The sequence below is a fragment of the Enoplosus armatus genome, chromosome 2, assembly GCF_043641665.1.
Source record: "Enoplosus armatus isolate fEnoArm2 chromosome 2, fEnoArm2.hap1, whole genome shotgun sequence".
In the NCBI taxonomy this organism is placed as follows: domain Eukaryota; kingdom Metazoa; phylum Chordata; class Actinopteri; order Centrarchiformes; family Enoplosidae; genus Enoplosus; species Enoplosus armatus.
In genome coordinates, this window is record NC_092181.1 from 17,552,471 (window position 1) to 17,580,200 (window position 27,730).

Genomic DNA, 27,730 nt, shown 5'->3' on the forward strand with positions numbered 1-27,730 from the left:
GGTGGGAGGGGTCGGCAGCGATCTTCCCTGCTCTCCTTAGGGTCCTGGAGGAGTACAGGTCCTTAAGAGATGGGAGGTTGCAGCCAATCACCCTCTCTGCAGAGCGGATGATACGCTGCCATCTGCACCTGTCCTTGGTGGAGGCAGCAGCGTACCAGACAGTGATGGAGGAGGTGAGGATGGACTCTATGATGGCAGTGTGGAAGTGAACCAGCGTTGTTTGTGGCAGGTTAAACTTCCTCAGCTGCCTCAGGAAGTACATCCTCTGTTGGGCTTTCTTGATGAGGGAGCTGATGTTCAGCTCCCACCGGAGGTCCTGGCTGATGATGGAGCCCAGGAAACGGAAGGACTCCACAGTGTCCACTGGAGAGTCACACAGGGTGATGGGGGCGGATGGGGCTGCGCTCTTCTTAAAGTATACAACCACCTTCACTGTCTTTGAAGCGTTAAGCTCCAGGTTGTTGCTGTTGCACCAGGTCACCAGGTGGTCAATCTCCCACCTGTAGGCAGACTCATCCTCACCAGAGATGAGTCCGATGAGGGTGGTGTCATCCGCGAACTTCAGGAGCTTGACGGACTGGTGACTGGAGGTGCAGCTGTTGGTGTACAGGGAGAAGAGTAGAGGAGAAAGAACGCAGCCTTGAGGGGAGCCGGTGCTGATCGTCCGCGAGTCTGAGACGTGTTTCCGCAGCTTCACATGCTGCTTCCTGACAGGAAATCTGTGATCCACCTGCAGGTGGAGTCAGGCACGTTAAGCTGGGAGAATTTGTCCTGAAGAAGAGCCGGGACGATCGTGTTGAAGGCAGAGCTGAAGTCCACGAACAGGATCCTGGCGTAGGATCCTGGCGTAGGATCCCGCTGAGTCCAGGTGCTGGAGGATGAAGTGTAGAGCCAGGTTGACGGTGTCGTCTACAGACCTGTTGGCTCTGTAGACAAACTGCAGGGGGTCCAGCAGAGGGTCAGTGATGGATTTGAGGTGGGACAAAACCTGGCGTTCAAATGATTTCATGACCACAGAGGTCAGGGCGACGGGTCTGTAGTCATTTAATCCTGTGGGCCCTGTTCTTTTGGGGACGGGGATGATGGTGGAGGCCTTGAAGCAGGCTGGCACGTGGCATGTCTCCAGTGAGGTGTTGAAGATGTCTGTGAACAGCTGATCGGCGCAGCGCTTCAGGCAGGATGGAGAGATGGAGTCTGGTCCACCGCCCCTGTCCCCCCTGCATTACATTAACGCACCCACCCCCTACTGGACACTTTATTTTATGTTCGTACATTATTTATCTATTTACCTTTATATTTTTACACGTCAAGATTATATGTTAAAAAAAATGTAGCACCATCAGACCACGGCAAATTCAAAATGTATGTTACTTGGCAATAAACAGTTTCTGATTCTGATTCTATTAAACCACCACAAACCATTTGGCAAACAGAAAGCCTGGAGCTCGTGTAAATGCCAGGCCCCACTCCAGACCAGCAGGTGGCGGTAATGTAATCTGAGCGGCCGCTGAAAAAACAATTTGAAAAGAAGAAAACAGAAGCACAGGAACCTGGAAACCAAGTTAGTTCCATATTGCCCGGTAGAATTGTGTTCGCGTTAATAGATTAAATATAAGCTAATTTTCCCCTAAAGATGTCTAAAAGACATCGTCTGGATTTGGGTGATGACTACTCCACCAGTAAGAAGAGGTCTGAAGGGTAGGTGAAGCTCTACAGTTAACATGTCTGCTTTAACCAGTTAGGTACTAGCTAGCTGACTGTTAGCTGATGCTAGTTAACTTGGCTAATAGCCAACGTTATAAGAACCGAGACAATATAAGTTTAGCTCTTAATGTTGTCTTTCTGGTCTCAGCCACTGCTCCTCAACGGCACCTGAATGTACATCTGATACATGGTTATAAATGTAACGTCATTGCGTTTAGCTGTATTGTATTAATAACCACATGTAGCTATTGAGGACGGCTCTAGCTAAAAAACGAAGCATCTATGTTAGCTACGTTACCTTCACCGTTTAGGCACGTGTGTGCGCGGCCAACGTTGACTTTTCGAAATGCTATCAACCTTAGCTAAGGTTAGCTAACTTAAGTTCACTTACACATTTAAAGACAGGGGTTTATTTATTAACACAGCAATCTACTTTGGTAAATTATGATGTTAATAGCCAAATACGAGCCTTGATCTTACCATTGCGCTAGCATGCTTGCTAACCGAAACTTTACTTTTACTACCCACAAAAACTGCTTTACACTTTACTCAGTTGCCAGTTTCGTTAGGTAACGTTACATCTAGCAAAAACTAATGCTGTCTAATACAACAGTCCCGCAGTAAATCCTACTTTCATGAAGGGTTATAATGTTTATTTATTGTTGTTACATGTTAATGTAACGTTAATGTTTTAAAGAGGTGTTCATTAAGTGTTGTTGTTATTTTGGAGGGGTAGGCTATGATGCTGTTCAATCGTAATGCATTTTATTGAGATGTGTCTATTATTTTGTCCAGCCTATCAAGAGACTAGGCTAAATGTTAGTAACACCCACAAAATGACCAAAGGTTCAACAGAAACTAAATATTAATTTCTTGCAGGCTGTTGTATTAGTGTGCATTAGTTGTAGTAATTATCAACTGGCTCTACTGTTCATAAGAGCAGGGTAATACAGTCTTTATGTCAAGTAGGACTCACCATAAATACCAGTTTTTGACTTGTAAATAGTGTTCACATCAATTTCCAAGTCGAAATGACAAATGGGTAGTTGTGGGAGTCCTTGTGTTTTCAACCAGCTGCTTAATATGGAACAAACAAACAAACATGGATGGTTCACATCAGCCAGTCTGTAGTTAGGTAAATAAACCCAAATTGAATGGATATTTTACTATCTTGTCAATGTACAGTATATTTAGCCCTCACACGACCAACTCTACAATCATACAACAGTTTTGAGTTGTCTGATGTGAACACTCGCAAATCCTAAACATGGGAAACTTTTCCATGTCCACTATTCATCGTATATGTTGTGAACAGGGCATAAGCTCTAGCAATACTTATCATTTGCAATTTTTACAGTTGTATTGGCAGAAAATCACAAAGTAGCTTCTAATTAATTTCTTTACATTGCAAATGTTTATGATGCCCTGGTGTTGACAGGAGAGAAAGGGACCGTGACAGAGACCGTGAGGACCGTTCCAGGGACAGGGACCGAGATAGGGACCGGGACAGGGACAGAGACCGGGACAGAGACCCAAAGCCTTCTAGTATCCCGTCTAACAGCACGGTGGCCGAGCCAATCTTGCCACCCCTCAAGCAGATGGCCATGCACCAGCAGATCAACCCATTCACCAACCTGCCGCACACGCCGCGCTACTACGAGATCCTGAAGAAGAGGTTACAGCTTCCAGTGTGGGAGTACAAGGAAAGATTCAGCGATATCATCACACGTCATCAGAGCTTTGTCCTTGTTGGAGAGACTGGCTCTGGGAAGACAACACAGGTCTGTAATGCAATAAATCAGCCAGACTCTTATGTGCTGGACCTTTTTGAACATTATATCCAGTATGATGGCGCAGTGTTGCTGTGTATTAAACATTGATACTCTCCTTATTTTATCTGAATTAATTACAACCTTTGCTTTAATCTCCAGATCCCACAGTGGTGTGTGGACATGGTGAGGGGCTTGCCTGGCCCTAAGCGGGCGGTAGCCTGTACTCAGCCCAGGAGGGTGGCCGCTATGAGCGTGGCTCAAAGGGTGGCAGACGAAATGGACGTCATGCTTGGACAGGAAGTCGGCTATTCCATTCGATTTGAGGACTGTAGCTCTGCCAAGACTATACTCAAGTAAGTGATTGAGGTTTGCTTATGCGCAATAACTGCTTAAATGCTTTTTATAGGCACAGAGGAATCAATTTGTTTTAATCCGGAACGTCTCAGTCTAACAAAGCACGTCTGTAATTTCTTTAGGTACATGACAGATGGTATGTTACTGAGAGAAGCTATGAATGACCCACTGCTGGAGCGATATGGTGTGATCATTCTTGACGAGGCCCACGAGCGAACTCTGGCCACAGATATCCTGATGGGAGTACTCAAGGAGGTAGTGCGTCAAAGAACGGATCTGAAGGTATTAGTTCATTTTTTAATGAAGCAAAGAATTATTTGCATGCCTTTATCATGATGTATGTTATGTTTTGTTACAACCAGGTGCTTTACTAAAGACGCTGGCCGATAAGAAAATTAATCATTGTGCAAAACAACTGTTTCACAACACTCCTTCTGAAATTTCTCAGGAATCCAACCTCTGTTCCTGACGAAGTTAAATGCTTACTTTAAAAAGTAATGTTGCAAGTCCTTGGGAGGCACCATAAATTGGTCCAATATCTACTCAGTTACAGAGCATAATAAAACCATTATAAAAATGTGCGTTGATTGAATTACTTTTTCATTTATTAAAATTAGACACTCGGAGTGGGAGGTGTATAAGTAATACAATAGAAAATACATACTGGACCACTTTACAGCACAGACTGGGGACTTAGCTGGTCCTTTTGGTTCTAGTCATATTTGTATTCTGGCCACACACGGCTTATTTAGTTTTGAACACTGTGTGGTAGTTTACACGTAGTAAAACAGAATTACAGACAGGCAAGACTACGTCGTCTATAACTTAAGAACTTCAGAAATTGATCTTAATCAAGCAAATGCCATTATAATATATACCAAGGCTGTTTTTTATTTACTGATCTGAGAAAAAGTGCTCCGGGGCTACGGGTTGTAAAAACAACATGTACAGCAAAGTTTTTCTTTCATGTGCAGGTGATCGTCATGAGTGCCACGCTAGATGCCGGCAAGTTCCAGGTGTACTTCGACAACTGTCCTCTCCTGACTATTCCTGGGCGTACACACCCTGTAGAGATTTTCTACACTCCCGAACCAGAGCGAGACTACCTTGAGGCAGCGATCCGCACAGTCATCCAGATTCATATGTGTGAGGAAGATGAAGGAGACTGCCTTCTCTTCCTCACCGGTCAAGAGGTAAGACTTGCGGTGCTTGGATTAATGGTCCAGTGGGATTCTCGTTATAGGCACATTGTTCTGTTTCCTCAACACACACAGAGTTAAGTCTCATTTTTCTTTCAGGAAATTGATGAGGCCTGCAAACGGATCAAGCGGGAGGTAGATGACCTTGGACCTGAAGTTGGAGACATCAAAATCATTCCACTGTATTCCACATTGCCACCGCAGCAGCAGCAAAGGATCTTTGAGCCGCCTCCTCCAAGAAAACCCAATGGTGCAATAGGAAGAAAGGTACATTTTAAATGATAGAACAGATTTTAGCAGAACTCTTAAAAGGAGTGACGCAGCACATTAAATGATCCATCTTCACAATCCAATCACTTTAGTGGATGGCTTTACATAATGTGTCCATTTGTACCTAGGTTGTGGTTTCGACAAACATCGCTGAGACCTCTCTGACAATTGATGGTGTGGTGTTTGTCATTGATCCTGGATTTGCCAAGCAAAAGGTGGGCAAAGCTTAACTCGCGTCTCTGCATTTAATCCTATGTGTGACATGCTGCATCAAAATGTGGATGATCATGTGAAACTTGATTAGTAAAAATGCAAATACAGTATGTTTTATTAAGAGCTAGTGGTCCCTTGAACGTCTCAGTGCAGCTATTTTAACATGTTTTTAAATGTGTGTCCAGGTGTACAATCCCCGTATCAGAGTTGAGTCTTTGCTCGTCACAGCCATCAGTAAAGCTTCTGCCCAGCAGAGGGCGGGACGAGCCGGCAGAACACGTCCAGGGAAATGTTTCCGCCTCTACACAGAGAAGGCCTACAAAACAGAGATGCAGGCAAGTGACAACAAGTACTTCTTGTCTTCTTTACTTGAGATTTGGAGGTAAACAAAAACAAAACCTCAGGTAGTTTAGCCTGTTCTTAGAATGAATACAGATATTGTTTGCACATTAGTCAGTGTTTTTTGTTGTTCATCTCCCACTCCAGGATAACACATACCCTGAGATTCTTCGATCCAACTTGGGATCTGTTGTGCTGCAGCTGAAAAAGTTGGGTATCGACGACCTTGTGCACTTTGACTTCATGGATCCACCAGGTGAGTTAGGCTGCATTCGTTTGATTGATTGATAAAACATTTATCAATCTCTGCTTGGGCATGACTCTCTGACCTTTATATCTTTCTCCTCCCTCTGCAGCTCCTGAGACACTGATGAGGGCCCTTGAGCTGCTGAATTACCTGGCAGCTCTCAACGATGACGGTGACCTGACGGAGCTGGGCTCCATGATGGCAGAGTTTCCTTTGGACCCCCAGCTGGCTAAGATGGTCATTGCCAGCTGCGAGTTTAACTGCTCAAACGAGATCCTTTCCATTACTGCCATGCTGTCAGGTAATGCCCAGGACTGGGCTGACATCTTCCTTGCCTTCTGTGGGCCAAGTCTCTTGGGGTTAAACACACTGCTACTGCTACTGCTGCTACTACTACTACTACTCCTCCTCCTCACTGGTGGTATTTGGAAAAAAGCGTCCCACCTAGAATTTAGTTTGATCACAGCATTTTGGAACAGGCGAATGAAGGCGGGACTATTGATCTCACAGATTGTACAGTACATCAAGGCAGATGTGGGAAAGTGGCAAATATTTATATATTTTTATTCCCCAAACATTTTCGGCTATCTTGCCTTCATCACCCGGTATCTGAGGTTATTCAGGAAATTAATAATTTAGTTTGTTGGAGAAGAGTTGTGTGATATTTAAATTCAATGAACAAACATTTTAGTTTTGCAACATTAAGGTCAGATTTTAAACACAGATTTTCATTCTTCCTAAGGAAATATTGTATTGGGAATATATTGTATGTACAATAATCATTATTATTTTATCATAATATTGAATAACATAATCTGCCTGCCATTTTTTCTTAGCCATGCTGCCCCAACTTGAACTCATGCCATCGTCAAAAAGCCTTTTAATCCACAAATTCAGTTTTGGTTGGAATGCCTTTCACTCTGGACAGCTTCACTTAAATGTTAAAGCTCTCCTTGAAGCGCCAGTCAATTTTGTATTGACTTTTAATTTTAGATTTTAATTTGTTGTGGCCATAATATGTACTGTATGTTTACTGAATAGTGAGTGAGCTTTCATCACCAAAGCAAGAGGATAGGGCAGGCACCACTTAAATTGTTTCATATTCATCGCATTTATCAGAATTTTCTTTTCATTTAAAGAATGTATTGTGAATTATCGTTATGTATAGTTATCATGTGTAGCCTGGAAGTATTTTGAGTATCTGCTCTCTTAAAGGCCTGACCATTATGTCTGAATACCAAAACATTTCTGAATCTTGAAAAGTAAAAGCATTGCTGGTGTCCCTAACACTTTGTAGTTGTGTGAAAACTCTTGTTTTACAGATGTGGTTAAATGACCCCCCTCTCTACGAGCTAATAGCCATTACAGTTGGGAAAGACCATGAGAAAAGACTGCAGCCCCCCCTTTGATAGAGCTTGTGGTCCTGCCCTGTCCCAACGCAGTGTCGAGTGCCCTAGCATCATAGGCTTTGCTCCTTTTTTCTGTGAATGTTTGACTCATCCCTATGGGCGGCTTTGTTGGGGCCCATACCAACCTTGTTTAGTCCCACAGTGTTTTGTTCGCCCCACGGAGGCTAAGAAGGCAGCAGACGAGTCCAAGATGAGGTTTGCTCACATCGACGGAGACCACTTGACGCTGCTCAACGTCTACCACGCCTTTAAACAAAGTGAGCATCTGTCTTAAAGATCCCCTGACACAAGTTTCATGACATAAATATACTTGAAATAATAATTTGTCTTCCACAAAAAAAAGTTCAATCTCCTTCGTAAAAAAAAATCTTAAAATTACATGTACTCCTCCTCTATGAACATGCTAATATTTTTCATTTGAAAAGTTTAACTGCTGGACACAAGATGTCTCCATTCTCATATATACATGGGAGACTTCAAGTGTTGACTTCAAACTTGACTATGACTATGATTGGCTTCTAAACTAGTTGCAGTGTCACAAAATCATCCTCGTACATACACGTCTTAAACTCCGATTTAAGGTGAGCACAGGAAAATATTCCGCCTTCACTGGATGAATGTGTGAACAGCCTTCCAGTGTCAAACATGTCAGTGAAGGAACAATAAGCAGGTTTTTGACTGTGACTCATGTTGCAGCACTAAAATGCTGTGATCTGGTCTACATTGAGTCGTGAGAGTATGTGTCCTTAGCTTCTTACTGAAGATGCTCCACTGTGTTCACCAGTGAGTTGCTAATTTACCTGTCTGTTATTTATTGCTGGGCAGGTAGCGTCTGTTTATCGGAGCTTTTTCACTGAAAGCATCTGCCAGCTGCAGCTGAATATGTTGATTGATTGAGCATTTTAGTGCTAGTGCCATAGAGCAAGTAATTGCAAATGTGGTTGATAATTCTCTGTGGGTTTGTCATTATAAGAGACTCCTTGTACATTACAGTCAGTCATTTGATCTGTTGTTAATATGAAAAATCTTGATTAATACAGCTTAAAATTTGTGTTAAAAAAATAAAATCAAAGGCTTCTCATACCCGTTTTGAAAGTGTAAAGAGCTGACACTTAACCAAATGTCTGAATGCTTGTTGTACGTTCTTTTTTCCAGACCACGAGTCTAATCAGTGGTGCTATGACAACTTTGTCAACTACCGTTCACTGATGTCTGCTGACAACGTGCGGCAGCAGCTGTCCAGGATCATGGACCGCTTCAACCTGCCCCGCAGGAGCACAGAGTTCACCAGCAGAGATTACTACATCAACATCCGCCGAGCGCTCTGCACCGGCTTCTTCATGCAGGTGAACAAACAGCATTAAATGTTAGAATTGTTCTTTTTTTATGATGTTTTTACAGGATATAACTGAAGTTTGCATCTGAGATGTTTGTGGACTAACATCCCTCTATGCCTTGTAGAGGTCTACATTTATTTGTTTATTTACCTTGTCTTCCAGGTGGCTCATTTGGAGCGCACAGGTCATTACCTCACAGTCAAAGACAACCAAGTGGTCCAACTTCACCCATCTACAGTCCTGGACCACAAGCCTGAGTGGGTGCTCTACAATGAATTCGTCCTCACCACCAAAAACTACATCCGCACTTGCACAGACATCAAACCAGAATGGTATGTGTGCAGAGATTAAACATTTCAGTACTACAGGTTCATAAAGATAAATGGATATAGTTGAGTTTTGATTGTGTATGATCTCCTGACAGACTTTCTTCTTCTGTTACAGGCTGGTGAAGATTGCACCCCAGTACTATGAAATGAGTAACTTCCCACAATGTGAAGCTAAAAGACAGCTGGAGCGAATCATTGCCAAACTAGAGAGCAAGGAGTATTCCCAGTACTGAACAATAGCCAAGAAGTGTCCTGGAAAACAACTGCGTATTATAGTTTTAGATCTTTCTGTATCATTGTATCTTAATGTTTAAAATTTGGCATTTCGATTTTTCTATTTTGTTTGCTTTTTTGTTTTTGTGTTTCCCATCAATGTTAATTCTGTAACTAAGTGTATTGTCAGATTAAATATCAGCAGTAAATATTAGACCTGGCTATAAAGATTTTCAAAAGGAATATCAGAAACATGTCATTTAGATGTGGTTGACTTTCCTGAAGGGGATTGCTGAGTCATAAAAAATTGTGCTTGCTTTGTTTCTTTAATAAAGGAGCTTTGACTTAATTTCTGTGTACATATTAATTAGTAAAGCCTGTTGTTGCAAACGTAGTGTTGTCCATAGTGGAGTTTTTTTGATTTTGTGTTGGGATATGGATTTGGTAGACTTAACAAACTTACTAGACTGAATATGTAAATAAGTCTTGGAAAGAGGCTGGTTCATGATGAAACAATACAGTGTAATACCAACTCTGTCACAAGTACTCAGTACTGCTGTTCAACAGCCACTGCGTTATCTAACATGGAGCTCAGTTTATGACACTGTACAGATAAGATATCAACAGTGAGTTCTGGTTTGAGTATTTGAGGAAACAAAATCAGGTCCAAAGCACTTTTCATTAAAACACATGCATATATATATTTTATCACAAATGTGCATATTTGATAGAAATCACTTTTTAACAGTGGTTCCCCCCCCCAAGGGATCACAAGATAAAGACTTGGGATAAATAACATGATAGGAAAGAAGAAAATGACATTCTTGCCATACAAAATTGTTTACTGTTGACAACCACCGCCTTATACCACTTTTCAGTCATTTTTTATTCTCTGTGCAGCTATAAACTGTTCTATCACTAGACAAGGTTTCCCTCACACCTCCCTAAATATCCTTCCAACCAACCAATGTTAAGATAAAACCTGAAGGTTATTCAACTTCAAGCATATACTGAAACTACTAAAGATAACCGCTTGACTGAATATGCACTGATACCAGTGACTAGTCACTACCACTGCTTTTCAATATCCTCTATGGTCTCTGGCAGGCACCTGTTGCGTGTCTCTGACAGCGTTCTTGCTACTATTCCTCCCAGTACAGCCACAGAGCACAGGACCACTTGGGGCAGGTCCCTCCACACCTCATCCAGTAAGAGAATCAAAGGAGCCACAGCTACACCAAGTCGAGCCATGAAGGAGTTGTAGCCCATGCCATTCTGCCTAAAAAACATTCATAGACATTGGAGGAGACTGTAACTTTAGGGCTCAAAATAACAATTTTATTGCTCATAGGTAGAAAAGAAAGCAGATCTGTTCGATGTCCTGCAGTGTTGTTATAGCTCTGTATATACTGTATGCTACAAATCCAAAAATGTGACAGGTTGTGGTCAGACAAAAATGAAGGCATGCATAGTTACCTTACTACAGTGGGATAGAGCTCAGAACTGTAGAGCACAACAGTTGCAAAGGATGCTGAAGAAAACCCTTTTCCAATGATTGCTACCACTGTTCTGACAACAGACATATCTGAAAACAGGACACCAGTGACTGAAGGATGACTTCTTATTGCTGCAGTTGTTAATTTTAATGATGAAAATACAATAATTCCTTATATATTCGTGTGTATAATGACTGTAATCTCTGTTATAACTACCTTTAGGTATTACAATGTTGATTCCAAGACAGACGGCAGCCATCAGCAGAGATCCCCCCACAGTGCATCGCCTGCCTATCTTATCCAGTAAGTAGTAAACTGTTACTTTGGCTGGGAGCTCAATTATAGCATAAGTAAACTGAGTGAGATAGATGTTGAGCCCAAAGCCGGTGATGTTGAAGCTGATGCCATAAAATGCATTTGCCACACAAAACCTAGAGGAAGAGAAAGTGGAAACTCATTAAATCAAATGGAAAGTCTGTTTAGATACAATCAGAACTATTCAGCTGGATCTTGAAAATGTAAAACTGACATTTTAGATATTTTACAACCTAAAATCATTGAGCACAATGGCATTGGGAATACAGACCACAGTATACCAGTACATAGGGCCAGTTTCCTCATTTTGGGTGTTCGTATCAGATCGAGGTAGGAATAGGCCCGATCTCTTTTCTCAGTCACAACAATAGTGGCTAGTGTCTGAAAGAATGCAAAGCAGTATTATTCTTTAAACCATGTGATAAAAACTTAAGGATTGATAACTATAATAGTGTATTAGACAACACAAACTAATTGTAATCTGGAATATTATAGGCCCAAGACTATGTTGATTTTTGTTTGTTCTCTTGATTTAACAATCATCTGGAATGTGCTAACCTCTGTTTTAAGTGTGTCAATTAACTCCTGTCTTTGGTTCATCTTGGCACATTTTTTCAAATACATCTGAGCTTGCTCCAGCTTTCCTTTGGCAATGAGCCACCTTGCCGACTCTGGCATCCACCTAATGTTGAAGGCAAACACATTTTTTTACTCAAGTGACATCACCTTAGGCAATTTGTCAGACTTTAAGTTTTTTCACATACGCAGTAATGTTAGTACTCCCCGAGTAGTACTCACCTGTAAACAGACATTGATCGGTAAAAGGGGAGTTCCCCTTAAACGGGCCAACGTTACAGGGCAAAAGCGCAAGTTCAACTTTGTACTGAGCAAGGCCATTATTTAAGAGCAGCTGTGCTCTCTCAGGCAGCAATGCAAGACACAGCAGCGAGTGCTGTGTTGATTTTTCCGCCATGCTGTGCAGCTAATGTTAAACTACAATGAACTTTGACCCACACACGATGACATCCACAACCTGCATCCAAGTGGATTCTGGCCTTGACAGAAGGCAGAAGTTATGGTGGTGACAATTTACTATTCTACTAATACATCATGAGAAAAATGGAGGAAAAGTTTAGTTCATCTCTGATTCCCGTTGTCTGATCCTCTCGTGACTTGGATAAAAAGTACTCTTGCTGCTCTTGATTTTGCACTCAAACTATTTGCTTTCGTGGTTTTGATCTTAAACCACCGTTAAACTTTTGGGAGATGAACCCTTAATAGTTGTAACATTGTCAAATTACATTTTTGGTAGTTTGCAATATTAATATGCAACCTATATCATTTTTTCCCCCAATGTATATCTTTAAACCAATGCATGTGTAAATGGCACTCAAATGTTAAGCAGTCACCCAAAACACGACGCTTCCAGATGAGGGCTGACTGTAGGGGACTTCTGTTGGACTAAAAGATCTGAGCTTTTGAGTCGTACCTCCAGGTGATGATGGCCAAGGTTAGAGGTGAGGAGACGCTAATAATTAGCCACCGCCAGTCAGTCACAAAGTAAGCAATAGCTGCGAATACTGTGTTTCCAAATGTCCAGGATAAGCTGTCGATCACTCCCACCAGTTTCCTGTGCTCAATGTCCACCCACTCCACACCTGCACAGAACAAACACCTCATCACTTTGCAAGGATCAAAAATTCAGAGAAAACTTTTAGTACGACACCTGAAATCTTGTTTTGTTTTCTGTAGACCTGCATTTGGTTGCCTAGGCTTCTGAGGCAAACACAGCATGATATAGGGTATGAGGAAATCGAAATATATTATTACTGAGGACTGTTGAGACAATGATGATGCCAGTGATGCAAAACCCAGTGAAGAACCTCAGCACTGCGAACATCATGTAGGATGTAGAAAAAGCACTTGCAACAGCAAAGATCATTCCAGACACATACGACACCAGCAGCATGATCCTTCGGCCAAACCTACGGAAAGTCAGAAAGTCTCCAAATTTTACTGTTTGGTTGAAATGCTGGGTAACCAAAATTATAAGCTGAATGTCAAGTACTAACTGCGATACCTGTCACTCAGACTTCCAAAGGATATGGCTCCAAACATCACTCCAACAAAGAAGATGGTAGCAGTTGCTTTGTTTTTCCCTCTTCTGTTGCAGACCAGGTCCCACTTGTTCAAAGATCAAAGAAAGAGCACAAGTTCACTCTGTTTGTTGAGGACATGAGTGACTCCTCCCTAACAGTTGTTCATGATGGCGAACAAGTACATTTTAATTTGTTTGATGTTTTACAAATGAAAAGAAATGTAGGTCACCTGTGAGGTCAGAGTAGACTTGAAGGTGGTGTTATCGTACACCCATCCAGTCTGGCACGGCACTGTGGGTAGTTCAGTAATGTTGGAGGACTTGAGCAGCAGATGATACTGAGGCTCTGCAAACATTTGACAGGAGTCTGGAGTCCCATCCTCCTGGACTGGAATACTAACAGCAAGCCTCTCTGCCTGGGACAAATTCCTAAAAATACCTCCATCATCCAGAGAGCTGATGTCACAGTGGTGAGAGGGAACAGCGGCTATGAAGTTGTTTAGCATGAAGTGGCAGGGCATTGTGAAGCGGCCAATGAAGCTGATTACAATTATCATTATCTGAAATCTTCCAAATCCATTAATATCTGCAAGAATGTTCTCGAACCTCATTGTCGCCTCAAAAATGTCTTCTTTTAAATTGAAAAAGAAAAACCCTCCTCATTCACTCATGCCTGTACACTAAAATGAAGGAGGCAACAAACCGGACACTCAGACCCGGACAAGACAACCTTTGGCATTTCGCAATCCTAGGGTTGCTGAATTACTGTTGAAATGGGTCAATAATTTACCTCACTTAACCATTTTGTCTATGTGCGTGTGAAGCAAAGTATGCATTTGTGGTAATAGTTAAAGCAGGATCCTCAGTCTGTAGTGAAATGAGTCATTCATTCATCATTTTATTACCTTTCATTTAAGACATTTCGTCTCTTTATTGCATTACAACACAAAAGTAGCCCTGAATCAGTGGTAGTGTGCTGCTGATATGATTACATTTGTTTAAATAGTATATTGTAAAAATTTGCACAGATTTTTCTTATGTAAGATAGACTTAGATAGTTACAGTTTTGTTATTTAAACACGTTTCCATCAGTGATGTTCCCTAACATCCTATGGGGCTAGTCACTGCCATGAAGAAAACAATTAAGTAGGAGACGTCTCCTTTTCTGAAACACAAAAAAGTACAATGTGTAACACATTATGTTCATGTTATGACAGTTCAAAATAAGGCCCAGTACCTTGTCTGTTCTACATCTTCAATGGCGTCTGGTAGGTGGACATTTTGTGTTTCTGGAAGTAAATGAGCGGACAGCTCTGCAGCAAAAGCCAGTAGGCAGAAAACAGTACTTGGTAAAGACACACCTGTGTAACAAAAATACATGATTTCAGACTACACTACTAATAGTAGTGCTTCTTTGCAGATTACGATTTTAATTACAGGGCATTACACTAATAAAAAAGCATGTAAAAATGTTTCGGTTTGCTGAATGACAGAATCCTCCTAATTCCTGAAATACTGCTATATCGATAGAGACATGACTGAAGTAGTTCCTTTGTGGCCCGGTCAAGGATTTAATGTCAGGGATGAGGGGAGTGTTTTTCATTTGTTTAGACTGGTGGTCAGGGTTAGTTAGGGCCAGTGATCAGGACTTCAGTCTTATCTGACTTAAATTGGAAAAAGTTGTTGTATTTAATGTTATCTGAGTAGACAAGGTAGCTTGCCACGGTCATCAGGTTTGCAGGAGTCTATCTCCAACCTCTGGGATGCATTCTTTCTCCATTAGAAGCACGTGGCCCAGCCATCGCAGTCATATCTGCCTTATCTCTGTGGAGTTGCTCCTGCTTTTGGTTTGTCTGTATTATTCCAGGGTTGTGATCTTGTTAGGCCAGAAGATAACACACAGCTTTATCAGGCACCCACTGTGGGAAGCCTCAATCCTTTTCAAATCAGCTTTGGTTTCCTTCCGGCAGTCAGAACCATACAAGAGGATGGACCTTTGTGTTTAGGCCACATTTCTCTGACTTCCAGATGATGGCTAAGATGATGATGATGATGTTTACTGTTGCCTTAATATTAGAACATTGAATCATCCTTCAACAACGTTTCCTCTTTACCACTGTTGCTCAGTGCCCTTGATGAACTCTGGCAGTCGGGTGTTTTACATTTCAGACAGAAGTGAAGCCACTACAGTTTGGTTGCTTGTTATGTTTTTCCCTTTTATTTATCACATGTAAAGTTCACTCTGGGCTCTATAAAACAAAATAAACTTTTTCCCTAAATGGGATCGTGATTTCTGGAAAGAGCCGGTGAACGCTTACGTTTTATTTAGATGGTTTTCCAAATAAGATATTTACAGTAAGTCACCTGCCGGTCTTGAGACCCTTCTGGGTTGTCAAGTGGGCGTCCTTCCTCAGTATCTCGGTGATGAGCCCACTACATCTCCGGAGGGCTAAACAGCACAACCCCCCCCCCCCCCCCCCCCCCTTCATATCATCCCTTTTCTTTCATCATTTTTACCATTTCTTCACTGTGTCCTCACCTTATAACAACGCATTAAACTTCCAGCCCCCTCATCCCTCAATCCCCTCATCTTCTTCTTTATATCCTATCTTTATTGAAGTGTGGCACAAAAATCACTCATGAATTAGTGGTACTGTAAAATATTTTATCACATTTACACAAATACTATATTGAAAAAAAGTTATACAAGAAACACTTTCTTGTTGACTCTTTTATTGTTTAAACATATCACCACCACTGATATTCCCTGCAACTCAATTTATGGGCCTTTTGGTTGCAATGAAGAAAACATTTAGGGCTGAGATTTCTCCTCAGATGTGGAGATCGATCTTTTTCTGAAACACAAAAGACATTTTCATTTTATAACATGACTCTCATTTGAACGTTTGGATGCAATCCAAATGAAGGCCCAGTACCTTGTCTGTTCCACATCCTCAATAGTCTCTGGTAGACGGACGTTACGTGTCTCAGGGAGAAAATAAGCTGACAACGCTCCAGCAAAAGCCACCAGGGAGAAAATAGTACTCGGCAAATGGCCCCACACTTCTTCAAGAAGCATGATCAGTGGGGATACAGACACGCCGATGCGGGCCATGAAGGAGCTGTAACCCAATCCATTTTGCCTGTGTAACCAAAAATACAACAGATTTGTAACGATCAGAGCAAAAAGATCCGATCAGGGTGTTCAGTTATCAAGATGTCTTAGTAAACTTGCTTTTTAGAAAAGGCCTCTGGATATAGATACTGTTTGTAAATGTGCAAAATATAAGCTCTATATGAGATAGTTTACTGACCTCATTACTGTGGGGTAAAGCTCTGTTGTGTACAGAAATACAGTTGTAAAAGCTCCCTCTGCGAACATCTTGCCTAGCGCTCCCACAGCTGTCCGAAACGGCCCCTTATCTGAAACGAATAAGCTGTGAAAAGGACATTTTAACCCCAGCCAGTATTATTTTTAAAGCCACTGTGTAGAATTCGACTATCCAACGACTTTAGCGTCCCCAAGTGGTAGTTTTTACTTATTTAAAATGCAAGTCAACACTATTTCTTTTCCAAGTTTTGCTTTTTCTTTCCAAGTACACCCCTGTTATCATCCATTGTTGCAGTAGCTATAATAGTCTCATTATACGCTCACTGTTTCAGAGAGACACACACTTGACTTGATCATTTACCTTGAGGGATAAACATGTTGCATAATAAACACAGTCCAGTCAGAACTAGTGTTCCTGCCTGACTCAACCTTCGGCCAATTTTGTGCAAGGTGAAAAAGATGAAGATTTTTGCTGGAATTTCAATTGCACCGTAGATGAACTGTGTGAGATAAATGTTCACGCCAAATCCAGCAACATTCAAGCTGATTCCGTAATACGTACAGGCCACTCCAAACCTATGAACAGAGAGAGAGCAAATTCATTTCTTAAAAAGTTACACATTTGCCCCAGAAAATACTAGTTTCTGATTGGCTGGCAGGTATCTGTAACAGGATACAAGTTAAAGCACTGTTCTAAATCAATGTGCAAGGTAGCTGTGGGTAACCATGACAACAGTGCTTCTGCTTTTTGTTACATTACAATTACAATTCAGCTTACACTGCATGGTCACCTGCAGGACACCTTGGAGTGTATTATCATGCTGATTCAGCAAAACCAAAGTATAGTAGTGTATATACCACACAATGCCAGTAAGTAGGGCCAGTCTCCTCATTCTGGGGGTCCTCAAGAGGTCCAGATAGGAGTATTTTCTGTTTTCATCTTCTACAAGTATTACTTTGGACAGAGTCTGGAGAGTAAAAAGAAAAGAAGTAGGTATCAATTTTGGACTAGAAATGATCAGATTATGTAAAATTTTATACCTCGGGCTTCAGTTCAGCCATGAACTGCTCTCTGCCGTTGACTTTTGCACACATGTTCAGGTAAAAATGAGCACTGTTGAACTTTCCGTTACTTATCAGCCATCTGGCAGACTCAGGAAGCAACCTATGACAAATTTAATTTGAAAAACAAGCGATTTTAAAAATACTCTTCATATAAACTCAGGAGTAGTACTAGCAGTCATTACGTTAATGAGAACAAGGATCTTTAAACACTGTAAACGTGTTTTGGATGTCCTCATAGATGTAAAGAATTACTTGACTTTTGACAAACACAACTTCACACGACTGGCTGGTGGTGGTTATGGCAGCTTCATACTATAAAATTATAAGGCAGGAAATTGCTTGTTATGCCTCTAAGCTCAATTATTAATTTGTCCTTACCGCCAACAAATCATGGCCAGAAACAGCGGGCAGGTTGCTGCGGCGGTGAGGTACCTCCAGTCATTCACAAAATAGGCCACAATAGGTAGCAGAGCAGTACAAACACTCCAGTCTAGGCTCGCTAAAACGCCCACTGCAGTGCGATGCTTAATGTCCACCCATTCAATACCTATAAAGAGCAATGATAACAAATCAGATCTTTACTATAATTACAGTAGACTCGTTAACACTTTATCAACAAGACATATCTTATTTTATTATTCATGTTTCTTGAAGTTAAAACTTTTTTAAAAAGGACACTTCACCTCGACAAACATTTACATTGTAAAACTCATTTAATTGAACGAATGCAGAATATATGTATGGATATATTATAAATGTTTTTCTTAGTTTTTGTCTCCTGAGAATTGCTTCTGATTTTTTTAAATCATAAAACTCACCAAGGACTATGGTGATTATACTTATTCCAGAAAGACCAAATCCAGTAAAGAACCTCATGGCGGAAAACATGGTGAAATTATATGAGAAAGCACTTGCAAATCCAAAGAAGGCGGTTATCATGTAGGACACCAGAAGCATTCTTTTCCTGCCAAACCTGTGAAACAAAATAATTACAGATAAATCTATAGGTCATGTAAAAACACTTGGTTAAAAAATCTGGGATAGTGTTTATTCAGAAGAAGGTATGGCAACACTTTATTCAGATAGACAAATTTATCCCTTAAATTAAAGTGTGTGATAAAGTGTGTAAAACGAAGTAGCCTATAGATCAATATAGTTCAATGTATAGGTTAGGGTTCATTTTATTGTTGAGGTAAAGGTTAGAAATAGGTGTTTTATATAATCTGTGGAGAAGTGACACTGTAAGTGGATAGTTGAGTATTAACTTTCCAAATACGAAGAACTAGATTTTCTTTGGTGCACCAGTGTTTTGAGCAGCTCCTCTGTCCATCAGCGCACTATCTGCACAGTAAATTGATTTTGAGAGGGCAGCAATACAGGCTGTTTTTCACCTTTATGCATAAAAGACCACTTTTGTACTCAATTCTTCACTCCATACAGGTAAAAGTTGGCAATGGCAAAATAGACATCTGAGACATCTGAGACACAGAGGCTAATGCAAACTAAATCTATAATAACATTAATTATACTTTGTTTTCACTGGATAAGTTTCTCTTTTGTTTTAAAAAACAAATATGATAAGGTAATGTGATTTAACCACCCAGAGGCGATGATGTGTCTGATTTAAGAGTTAAAGGCATGAACACCTGTCACTAAGATAACCAAATGCTGCCGCTCCAAGCATGACGCCCACGAAGAAGATAGTGGCCGTGGCTCTGTTCACTCTCCTCTTATCACAAACCAGATCCCACTATGAGGGAAACACAGACAACACACAGCAAAGTAATTGAAGTGGCTAACTTGGGATTAGTTTAGTTTAATGCTCTGTAAATGGAAAGAAATAAAACTCACCTCTGTGGCCAGAGTAGACTTGAAGGTGGTGTTGTCGAACACCCATCCAGTCTGGCACGACACTGTGGGTAGTTCAGTAATGTTGGAGGAGTTGAGCAGCAGATGATACTGAGGCTCTGCAAACATCTGACAGGAGTCTGGAGTCCCATCCTCCTGAAGTGGAATACTAACAAGAAGCCTCTCTGCCTGGGACAAATTCCTAAAAACACCTCCGTCATCCAGAGAGCTGATCTCGCAGTGGTGAGAGGGAATAATGGCGATGAAATTATTTAGCAGAAAGTGAAATGGCAAAGTCACACGGGGAATTACCATCAAGAGGATCATCCTAAATTGGAATCTCCCAAAGCCATCCACCTCTACTAACACGTTCTCAAACTTCATCTTGAAAATAAATGATGCAACACTTCCAATTTGGAGTGAAGCTCAGAGAATAAAGATATCACAAAGCACACAAGATGTTAGTTTAAAAGTGAGCCACTAGCCTTTTGCACACTGCTGTTGGTTGGAGGTCAGAGAACGTGTAAATGTGTGGTAAAAGTAAATCATTTGCTAATCACCCTAAAATACCAAAGTACATGACTGTTGATACAGTATGTCACTGAGCATCGCATTATTCCTTCTTCTTGAAAACAACAATTAAGATTTGCTGAGGAGGGAACTATTGTCTTAAGGTTAAAACAGCGTTCTTGTGAAAGAAATCAGTTTTTAATCCTTGGAAATCTTAGTGGGAAAAATATGTCATGCTCTTCTTCCACCACTTTGGTCCAGACTAAAATATTTAAAGAACTATTTGATGGATTGTCATGAAATTTTGCGCAAACATTAATGTTCACTAGAATGAATGAATGAATCCTCATAATTTTGGTGGTCCCATCCTGAGGATGACATTTTGTGTTTCATTGTCAAATGTCCTCACAGCTATTAGATGAATTGTCATTAAATGGTTGGTGAAGTTAACTTTATTTCCGTCACAATAAACGCTGTTCAGGACTTGTCTTGGTGAGCTCATAGTGCAGAACAGGCAGGATAAAATTTAACACAGCATATTAATGAAAGCATCATGTAAATAATACACATTAAAATACACAAAATACCATAAATAGGAAAGATCAACTAAACACAACACTATACTGACAACCCTCATCGCCTCCCACCCACATACAATTACAAAAAAGGTGAAAAGTAGCCTACTTCTTTTGAAATAACTTTATGTATATTTCATTATTTTCATTGCATAAAAAACAATAACAGAACAGAAAAATTAACTGTATTATCAGTTATATATCACAATTAACCTAAATAGTGAACTTAATACCTACAGGAAGTTTGTGTAAAACTTGTGTATAATATGTATAAAATATGTATAAAATTCTGAATATACTCTTTCCTGTGGATATTGCAAAGTATCAGACAATTTCTCCTTTTATTTTTAGGAACACAATTCTGTATTACTATTTTCTTTTAATTTCACTATCATACATTTAATAGTCCAAGCAGCCAAAATACTTCAAACAATTACAGATTTCAATGTGCCCAGAAGATGACTTCTAATAGATTTGGTAAACCTCTGACTTTTCCTGTAGCGCCACCAACAGGTCAAAGTCTTCAATTTGTCCGATACTTTAGTTTATAGCCAAATACCTGCAAAACTACATGGCACTCCCATCAGCCTCAGCTGTACAGGTGTTCAGTGCTAATTAGCAAATGTAACCAAGATAGTGAACATGGTGAACATTATAGGTTGCTAAACATCTGCATGTTAGCATTGTCAGTAAGAGCATATTAGCATGCTGACATTAGCCTTTAGCTCAAAGCCCCGCTGTGCCTGAGTTTATGTGTCTGATTACCTTTTGAGTCCAAACACTTAGTCTTCTTCAAGCAATGAAGGTGGATCTTGTGCACATCCAGCTTGCAATATTCAGCTTCAAAGCTCTCTTTTTCATCCACAGTGTTTATTTTAAAACGAGTCATTGATATGCACATGAATACATCACAGTGTTCATTAACCTGATCTGATTATTCACTCAGAATGATTACGTATTTGGGAATCTAATACAATATAAAAAAGAAAAAAGTCTAATTCCAATAAAACCAAAAGTTGTGTTCTCATTTAGTACAACTTTATTGTCAACTACAAGTACATTTACAGTCACACTTCTCTTGTGTTTCTTCGTACATCTTTTTCTATTGTCCAACTTTCTTCTTTACAGTACATCATTTCAACCAGTGGTTCCCAACCAGGGGGTCCCGACCCCCATCAGGGGTCTCCAAAGCTCTACAGGGGATCGTGAAGCACTCTTGATTTTAAGGGTGTAAGACTTTTTATATGTATATAATATAATATACATGCATTAAATTAATTTCTGTGAAGAAGACAACTAAATTTAAGGGTTATTTTAGAAGTTATTGATTATTGATTTGATATAAAACCAGGCTGCTTGGACTATTAAAACGCATGCATCAAATTAAAAGAAAATCATAATATGGACATAGAATTGTGTTCCTAAAATATAAGGAAAAATTGTCTGGTACTTTGCAATATCCACAGGAAATAGTCTGTTCACAATTTTATACAAATTACTAGTTTTACACTAACTTCCTGCAGATATTAAGTTCACTATTTAGATTAATTGTACAGTTAATTATCCGGTGCTGTTATTGTTTTTTTTATTAAATAAATATAAGGAAATATACATAATGTTATTTCAAAAGAGGTAGGCTACTTTTCCCCCTTTTTATGTGGGTGGGGGATCTCAGTGTATATACGATGGTAAGATAGGGATCCCTTAAGAAAAAGGTTGGCAGGCACTGATTTAGACAGTACACCTTTGGGTGTGTTAAATCCTAACAGCCTTATTTATTGGGATTTTAACAATGTTTAAATGTTAAATCATCAATTGTGTAACAAATATACTGTAGACAGGCTAAATATCATTCTACTTATCAATAAGTGTGATTTTTATTGAATCTCCTTCCTCCTTGTTGATCGTACCCTGCAATTTAGATACAACTTAAGTTAGTCATTTTATTATGCATGGATGGAGTTCAGGAGAGCACATGAATTTGATGATTTTTTTTTTTGACACAGGCAAATGATTACAGTGTTACATAAACTGTATAATGCACTGAAAATGTGGTTTCCACTCTGGATTATTCTTTAGCAGTGAAGTTCAGTGAAGCTGGCAAATAGTTGACTATAGCTTTAATATTGAATTACATGTAAACTTCCTCTCTTCCCCTCTTTACCTTGGTTTCTCAGTATCCTCGATGAACTCTGGCAGTCGGGCGTTTAATGTTTCAGGCAGGAGTGAAGCCACTAAACCAGACCCGACTGCCACCGCGCAGTAAGTGACTGCGGGGAGGAGGTGCCAAGTGTCCTCCAATAGCATGATGAGCGGAGATATGGACACGCCCAGCCGTGCCACAAACGAGGTGTAGCCTAAACCGTTCTGTCTGAAAAATCAAAGCGCTGGGGTTAATGTAAACTTGTAGCACATGTGGTCACACAACGGAACAGAACATCATTGTCTGTGGTCTAACTTGCTACACGCAGTAAGTTTGTTGTTGACTAACCGTACGACTGTGGGATAGAGTTCAGTTGTGAAGAGGAATATGATTGTGAATGAGGCTTCTGACAGGGCTTTTCCAAGGACTGCCACAACAGTACGAACGATCCACTTATCTGAGGGATACGTTTTTAGATATTTGATCAAATATTCACAATATGTTGACAAAAAAACTGAAATAAATGCCTTAAATTTACAGTAAATGATTAGATTTAATAAAAAACAAAAATAACCTTTTGCAACAAATATGTTGATGAAGAGACAGAGACCAGTTAACAGCAGGGCTCCCATCTCACCAGGCCTTCTGCCGACTTTCTCCAGGAAGACATACACACCAATTTTCATTGGCATCTCGATGGATGCAAATATTAATTGTGTGAGGTATGGGTTTAGTCCAAACCCAGTTATATTCAGACTTATCCCATAATATGTAAATGCAACTCCATACCTAGAAAACGGAACAAACCACTGAAACTGACATTCCAATTTCAACCTCAGGGTGAGGGCTTTAACTGTACATTTTCAGTATAACATTATAGGCTACATTACATTAATACTTTATAATCCATAATAGCAGCATAGCGGAAGGTTACTGAAGGCTCTTTTTGTATCATCAATCATTCCTCAATTATATATCTCATTGCATATTATATTAAATATATTACATTAATATGTACTTATTCATATTATTGCATATGCTATCGTTGGATTTATGTAACTCACACTCAGTTAAACAGTAAATAGTTCAATATTTTGGAAAATACATTTATTCGCTTTCTTTCTGAGAGTTAGATGGTAAGATTGATACCACCCAACTATCAAGCTGGATCCAGGCGAGGATTAGTTAAGCATAAACACACAGCAGCTAGCCTGGCTGTGTGCTGAGTTCAAAATCCACCTTCCAGCACCTCTAAAGCTCACTAATTAACATGTTGTGTCTGGCTTGTGTGATCCACCCACAAACCGAAATATAAAAGCAACAATTTGTGGTTTTAGAGAGAGGTGAGAGGCTGCTGGTAGGCGTATTTTTGAACTTTGGACAGAGCAAGGCGAGCTGTTTCCCCTTCTTCCAGTGTTTAGACTATGCTAAGCTAATTGCTTCCTGGCTCCAGGTCTGCACTTAATGCACAGACATGAGATTGGCATTAACCTTCTCATCCAACTCTCAGAAAGAAAGCAAATAAGCATGTTTCCCAAAATGCTGAACTATTTCTTTCACTCATCTCATGACATTGACACTTACCACACTATCCCTAAGCATGTAGAAAGCCTCCTAATATTTGGGGTCTTGAAGAGATCTACAAAACTGTACTTCTTTTCTATAGTTTCAGCTTGTGCAGATTCCAGTAATGTCTGTAAGAGAGCAGGACAAAAGCAAACAGACACAATCAAACAGTTCATTCACAAAGCTTCAGCACCTGACAGTAGATTTTTTCATTATGTCACTGGGAGATCATCAGTTAACCAAAGTGTAAACAAAGTTGAAATGTACCCTTGGTGTGACGTTTGCTATGCACTTGGTTCTGTTGTTCATCTCGGCACATTTCATAATGTAATGATGAGCAGCATCCGCCCTCCCATTAGCCAACAGCCACCTTGCAGACTCTGGAAGCCATCTGAGGTGACAAACATGGTGAGTTCAGTGTCTCGTTGACTTCTGATAGGATTCAGCTTAGTAAAATATGAAACTTTAATACCTCCAAGCAATGATGGACAGTATCAGGGGTGAGGTCACTGCCAGAATGAGCATCCTCCACTCATTTACACCGTATGCAATACCAACCAGAATCCAGTTTCCAAGTGTCCAATCCAGGCTTATGATTACACTGGAAAAGGTCCTGTGTTCAATGCTGAACCATTCAACATCTGGAGAGATGTCAGCACAGGTGACAAGTCAGATCAAACTTTTTTTTCCCACATTTAATTTCTTGAAACTTGAAAACGTGCGTCATCTCAGAGTTTACCAGTTGTTTTGGCATTGGCCTACTTACTTAGGACAATGGAGATGATACTTATTCCTGCGAGTGACATGCCCGAAAAAAATCTCATGATGACAAACATTACGTACGATGTGGAGAATGCACTCAGGGCTGCAAACGTCATGGACGACAAATAAGACACCAAAAGCAGCGGCCGTCGACCAAACCTGGTCATGAAAAGAAAAGGTTACGAGCAATGATTGTGTTCAAAACTACTGAGATACATCTTGCACATATATTCTCAGTTCATAAGATTGGACATATTTTGCAAACAGATGTTCTTCTAATTTGTCTGAAATTGCATTAGTTTGTTTCTTTTACTTATTTCACTGTGTCTCCTTTATGTATATATTCCTGTTGCTCACTTTTTGTCTTGTTAACAGGAACCTGCTGTTTTACAGTTTTACTCCTGCAACATACATAGTTTATTATTGTTAAATTGTCTTTTTACCATTATTGATATAATTATTAATATTGCGTTTTACACACTGCTTATGTTTTAATCTTTACTTTAAACCGTAATGTTCAAATATCTGTATACTGCAATATTCACAATATCGATGGCCAAAGTGCACAACCTCTGCAAAATGATCCAGGAAAAGTGGGGAAAAACCTCCTATGTTCACTTTGCGAGGCACTAATACCTAGTCGGTATTGTTAACACATAATATAGTAATATAGTCCCAAAACAGTGTATTATGTATTGGGTATCCTTAACAAATAGCATTCTGCAAGAAAACAAAAGTTTTGCATTTTTCAGATAGGAGGTTTTGCTCTTCGGCCATCGATATGTGTGTATGTAGTGTATGTGTATGTGCATGTAGCATAGCTAATTATGTACGTAATGTTGCAACAACCTCTTTGCTCTGGACTTTTTCAAAATCAAACGAAGGAGCACCTCAACTTCATCAAATGTGTGCTGCTGCTGCTGGTGGCCTTGGAACTCTTAATCCTCTGAAGGAGGAGGCAGCAGACTCGCAGACTAGAGGTCAAGATATCCTGACTTTTAGTCTCCAGTCAAGGTCAAGCTTCAAAAACACTGGGAGCTACATTTTCCATGATGCAACTTAACAGTGTCTTTTATTAGATTTCCTTTGTCTCCTAAATCCCCTGTTGTTTCAAACTCCATTACAGTTTGTGACACTCAAGCTTAAGACATCATCAGGGTTATTTTTCCAGAACTTTGGACAACTGTTGCTGAGTAGTGCTCTTCATGACGAGTGATCAAAACCTCCTTTAATCTTATCTGACATTTTGTTACAGAGAGTGACATGTTGGAAATATCAATCTTACCTGTCACTGAGAAACCCAAATACAGGTGCTCCAAACATAACACCAATGAAGAAAATGGTGGCTGTTGCCTTGTTCATCCCTTTTCTGCTGCACACGAGATCCCACTGCAAAGAAACCACTGACAGCATTACAATAAGTCATTCTGCAGTTGTCCTTCATGGAAGGTGAAATTCGGCAGTTTCACATTTTTCTTACTTTTGCATTTAATTTAAAAATTTCAATTTCAACATCTTTTTTGTATATATGACTTATCCTTTTACAAAATGCTGATGTCCTTAATGTCTCTGAGTAACGTAACATCTGACTAAAACGTAAAAATGACATGAAATAATAGTCATATTTAATGAAGGCACTTACCTCTGTTGCCAAAGTAGATTTAAATGTGCTGTTGTCATACACCCACCCGTTCTGACACTGAACAGTAAATGCATCCTCACTGCTGTTCGAGCCTGACAGAAGTTGATACTGGGGCTTTGAAAACATCTGGCAGGAGCTCGGAGTCCCATCCTGCTCTGCTGGAATACCAACAACCAGTTTCTGCTCCCGAGTTAAATTCCCAAAGACGCCTCCATCATCCGGAGCAATGATGTCACAGTGGTGAGAGGGAACAGCTGCCATGAAGTTATTCAGCAAGAAGTGACATGGCACAGTTATTCGAGAGAGTGTCTGAATCAAGATTAGCTTGATTTGGAATTTTCCAAATCCGTTAATTTCTGAAAGTATGCTGTCAAATTTCATTTTGCTGTGCAATCCCCGAGTCGACAGGAAGCTAAATGTCAGAGTAAAGTGAAGTTACAGGTGATAGAGACTAAACGAGACACATTTACTCGCACCGTGTTAATCATTACAATCATCCACAAAAGAATATTTTTCAGCATTTCACTGTAAAGCATTGTATATGATGCAATTACTCAGTCTGTCTGTCAAAAATGGGCTTTAATGTGAGAGTGCAATCAAGCTGCATATTCTCATTTTGTAACACAATGGGCCAAACAACCACAGTTACTCACAGTTTTAGACTAAATAGCCTACAACAAAAGTAAAGATGAAAAGTGTGTTACATTTGCTGGTTGCCACTATCCAGAGCGTCTTCACCCACCACTATTAAATGCAAACACAACTACACTATCATAGTCACCTCTGACTTCTAGGGGGTTGCAGTTTCACTCCCCCAACAAAGTCACCAATCATTTTACACAGAAATAAAGGCTTAGATCAGCAGCTACTCTTGATTGCGACACATTTCAAGCTTCAAGCAGCAGCCAGTTGTGATGTTGTTTTGGTCACAAGGAAATATTTTCTCATTTGCATGAGACACATGTGACCTTGGCACAACATCAGTTAGTACAA

General features: G+C 40.1%; 3 protein-coding genes across 3 annotated transcripts; 1 reads left to right on the plus strand and 2 right to left on the minus strand.

Moving 5' to 3' along the window:
- The first annotated feature begins 1,559 nt into the window (after positions 1-1,559).
- LOC139302451 (ATP-dependent RNA helicase DHX15) lies at positions 1,560-9,770 on the plus strand. Its single transcript, XM_070926155.1, has 14 exons — positions 1,560-1,698; positions 3,143-3,485; positions 3,636-3,829; positions 3,953-4,112; positions 4,805-5,023; positions 5,129-5,296; positions 5,428-5,514; positions 5,698-5,847; positions 5,999-6,107; positions 6,208-6,399; positions 7,642-7,764; positions 8,663-8,853; positions 9,007-9,176; positions 9,289-9,770. The coding sequence occupies exons 1-14, from the start codon at positions 1,634-1,636 to the stop codon at positions 9,404-9,406; spliced, it is 2,289 nt and encodes a 762-aa protein (XP_070782256.1). The 5' UTR covers positions 1,560-1,633; the 3' UTR covers positions 9,407-9,770.
- Positions 9,771-10,454: 684 nt separating this feature from the next.
- On the minus strand, positions 10,455-13,906 carry LOC139298847 (solute carrier family 22 member 7-like). The gene is made up of 9 exons (XM_070921644.1): positions 13,526-13,906; positions 13,278-13,381; positions 13,028-13,182; positions 12,687-12,855; positions 11,756-11,879; positions 11,469-11,578; positions 11,099-11,313; positions 10,863-10,971; positions 10,455-10,665 (listed from the first exon to the last, which is right to left on the minus strand). The coding sequence occupies exons 1-9, from the start codon at positions 13,904-13,906 to the stop codon at positions 10,455-10,457; spliced, it is 1,578 nt and encodes a 525-aa protein (XP_070777745.1).
- A 2,201-nt stretch (positions 13,907-16,107) lies between these two features.
- Positions 16,108-27,118, minus strand: LOC139290748 (uncharacterized). Its single transcript, XM_070912607.1, has 19 exons — positions 26,738-27,118; positions 26,381-26,484; positions 25,100-25,254; positions 24,806-24,974; positions 24,601-24,724; positions 24,352-24,461; positions 23,342-23,556; positions 23,116-23,224; positions 22,789-22,995; positions 19,543-19,945; positions 19,338-19,441; positions 18,510-18,664; positions 18,070-18,238; positions 17,668-17,791; positions 17,485-17,594; positions 16,982-17,202; positions 16,610-16,712; positions 16,232-16,438; positions 16,108-16,150 (listed from the first exon to the last, which is right to left on the minus strand). Exons 1-19 carry the CDS (start codon positions 27,116-27,118, stop codon positions 16,108-16,110), a joined length of 3,213 nt encoding a protein of 1,070 aa, XP_070768708.1.
- Between the last annotated feature and the right edge of the window lie 612 nt (positions 27,119-27,730).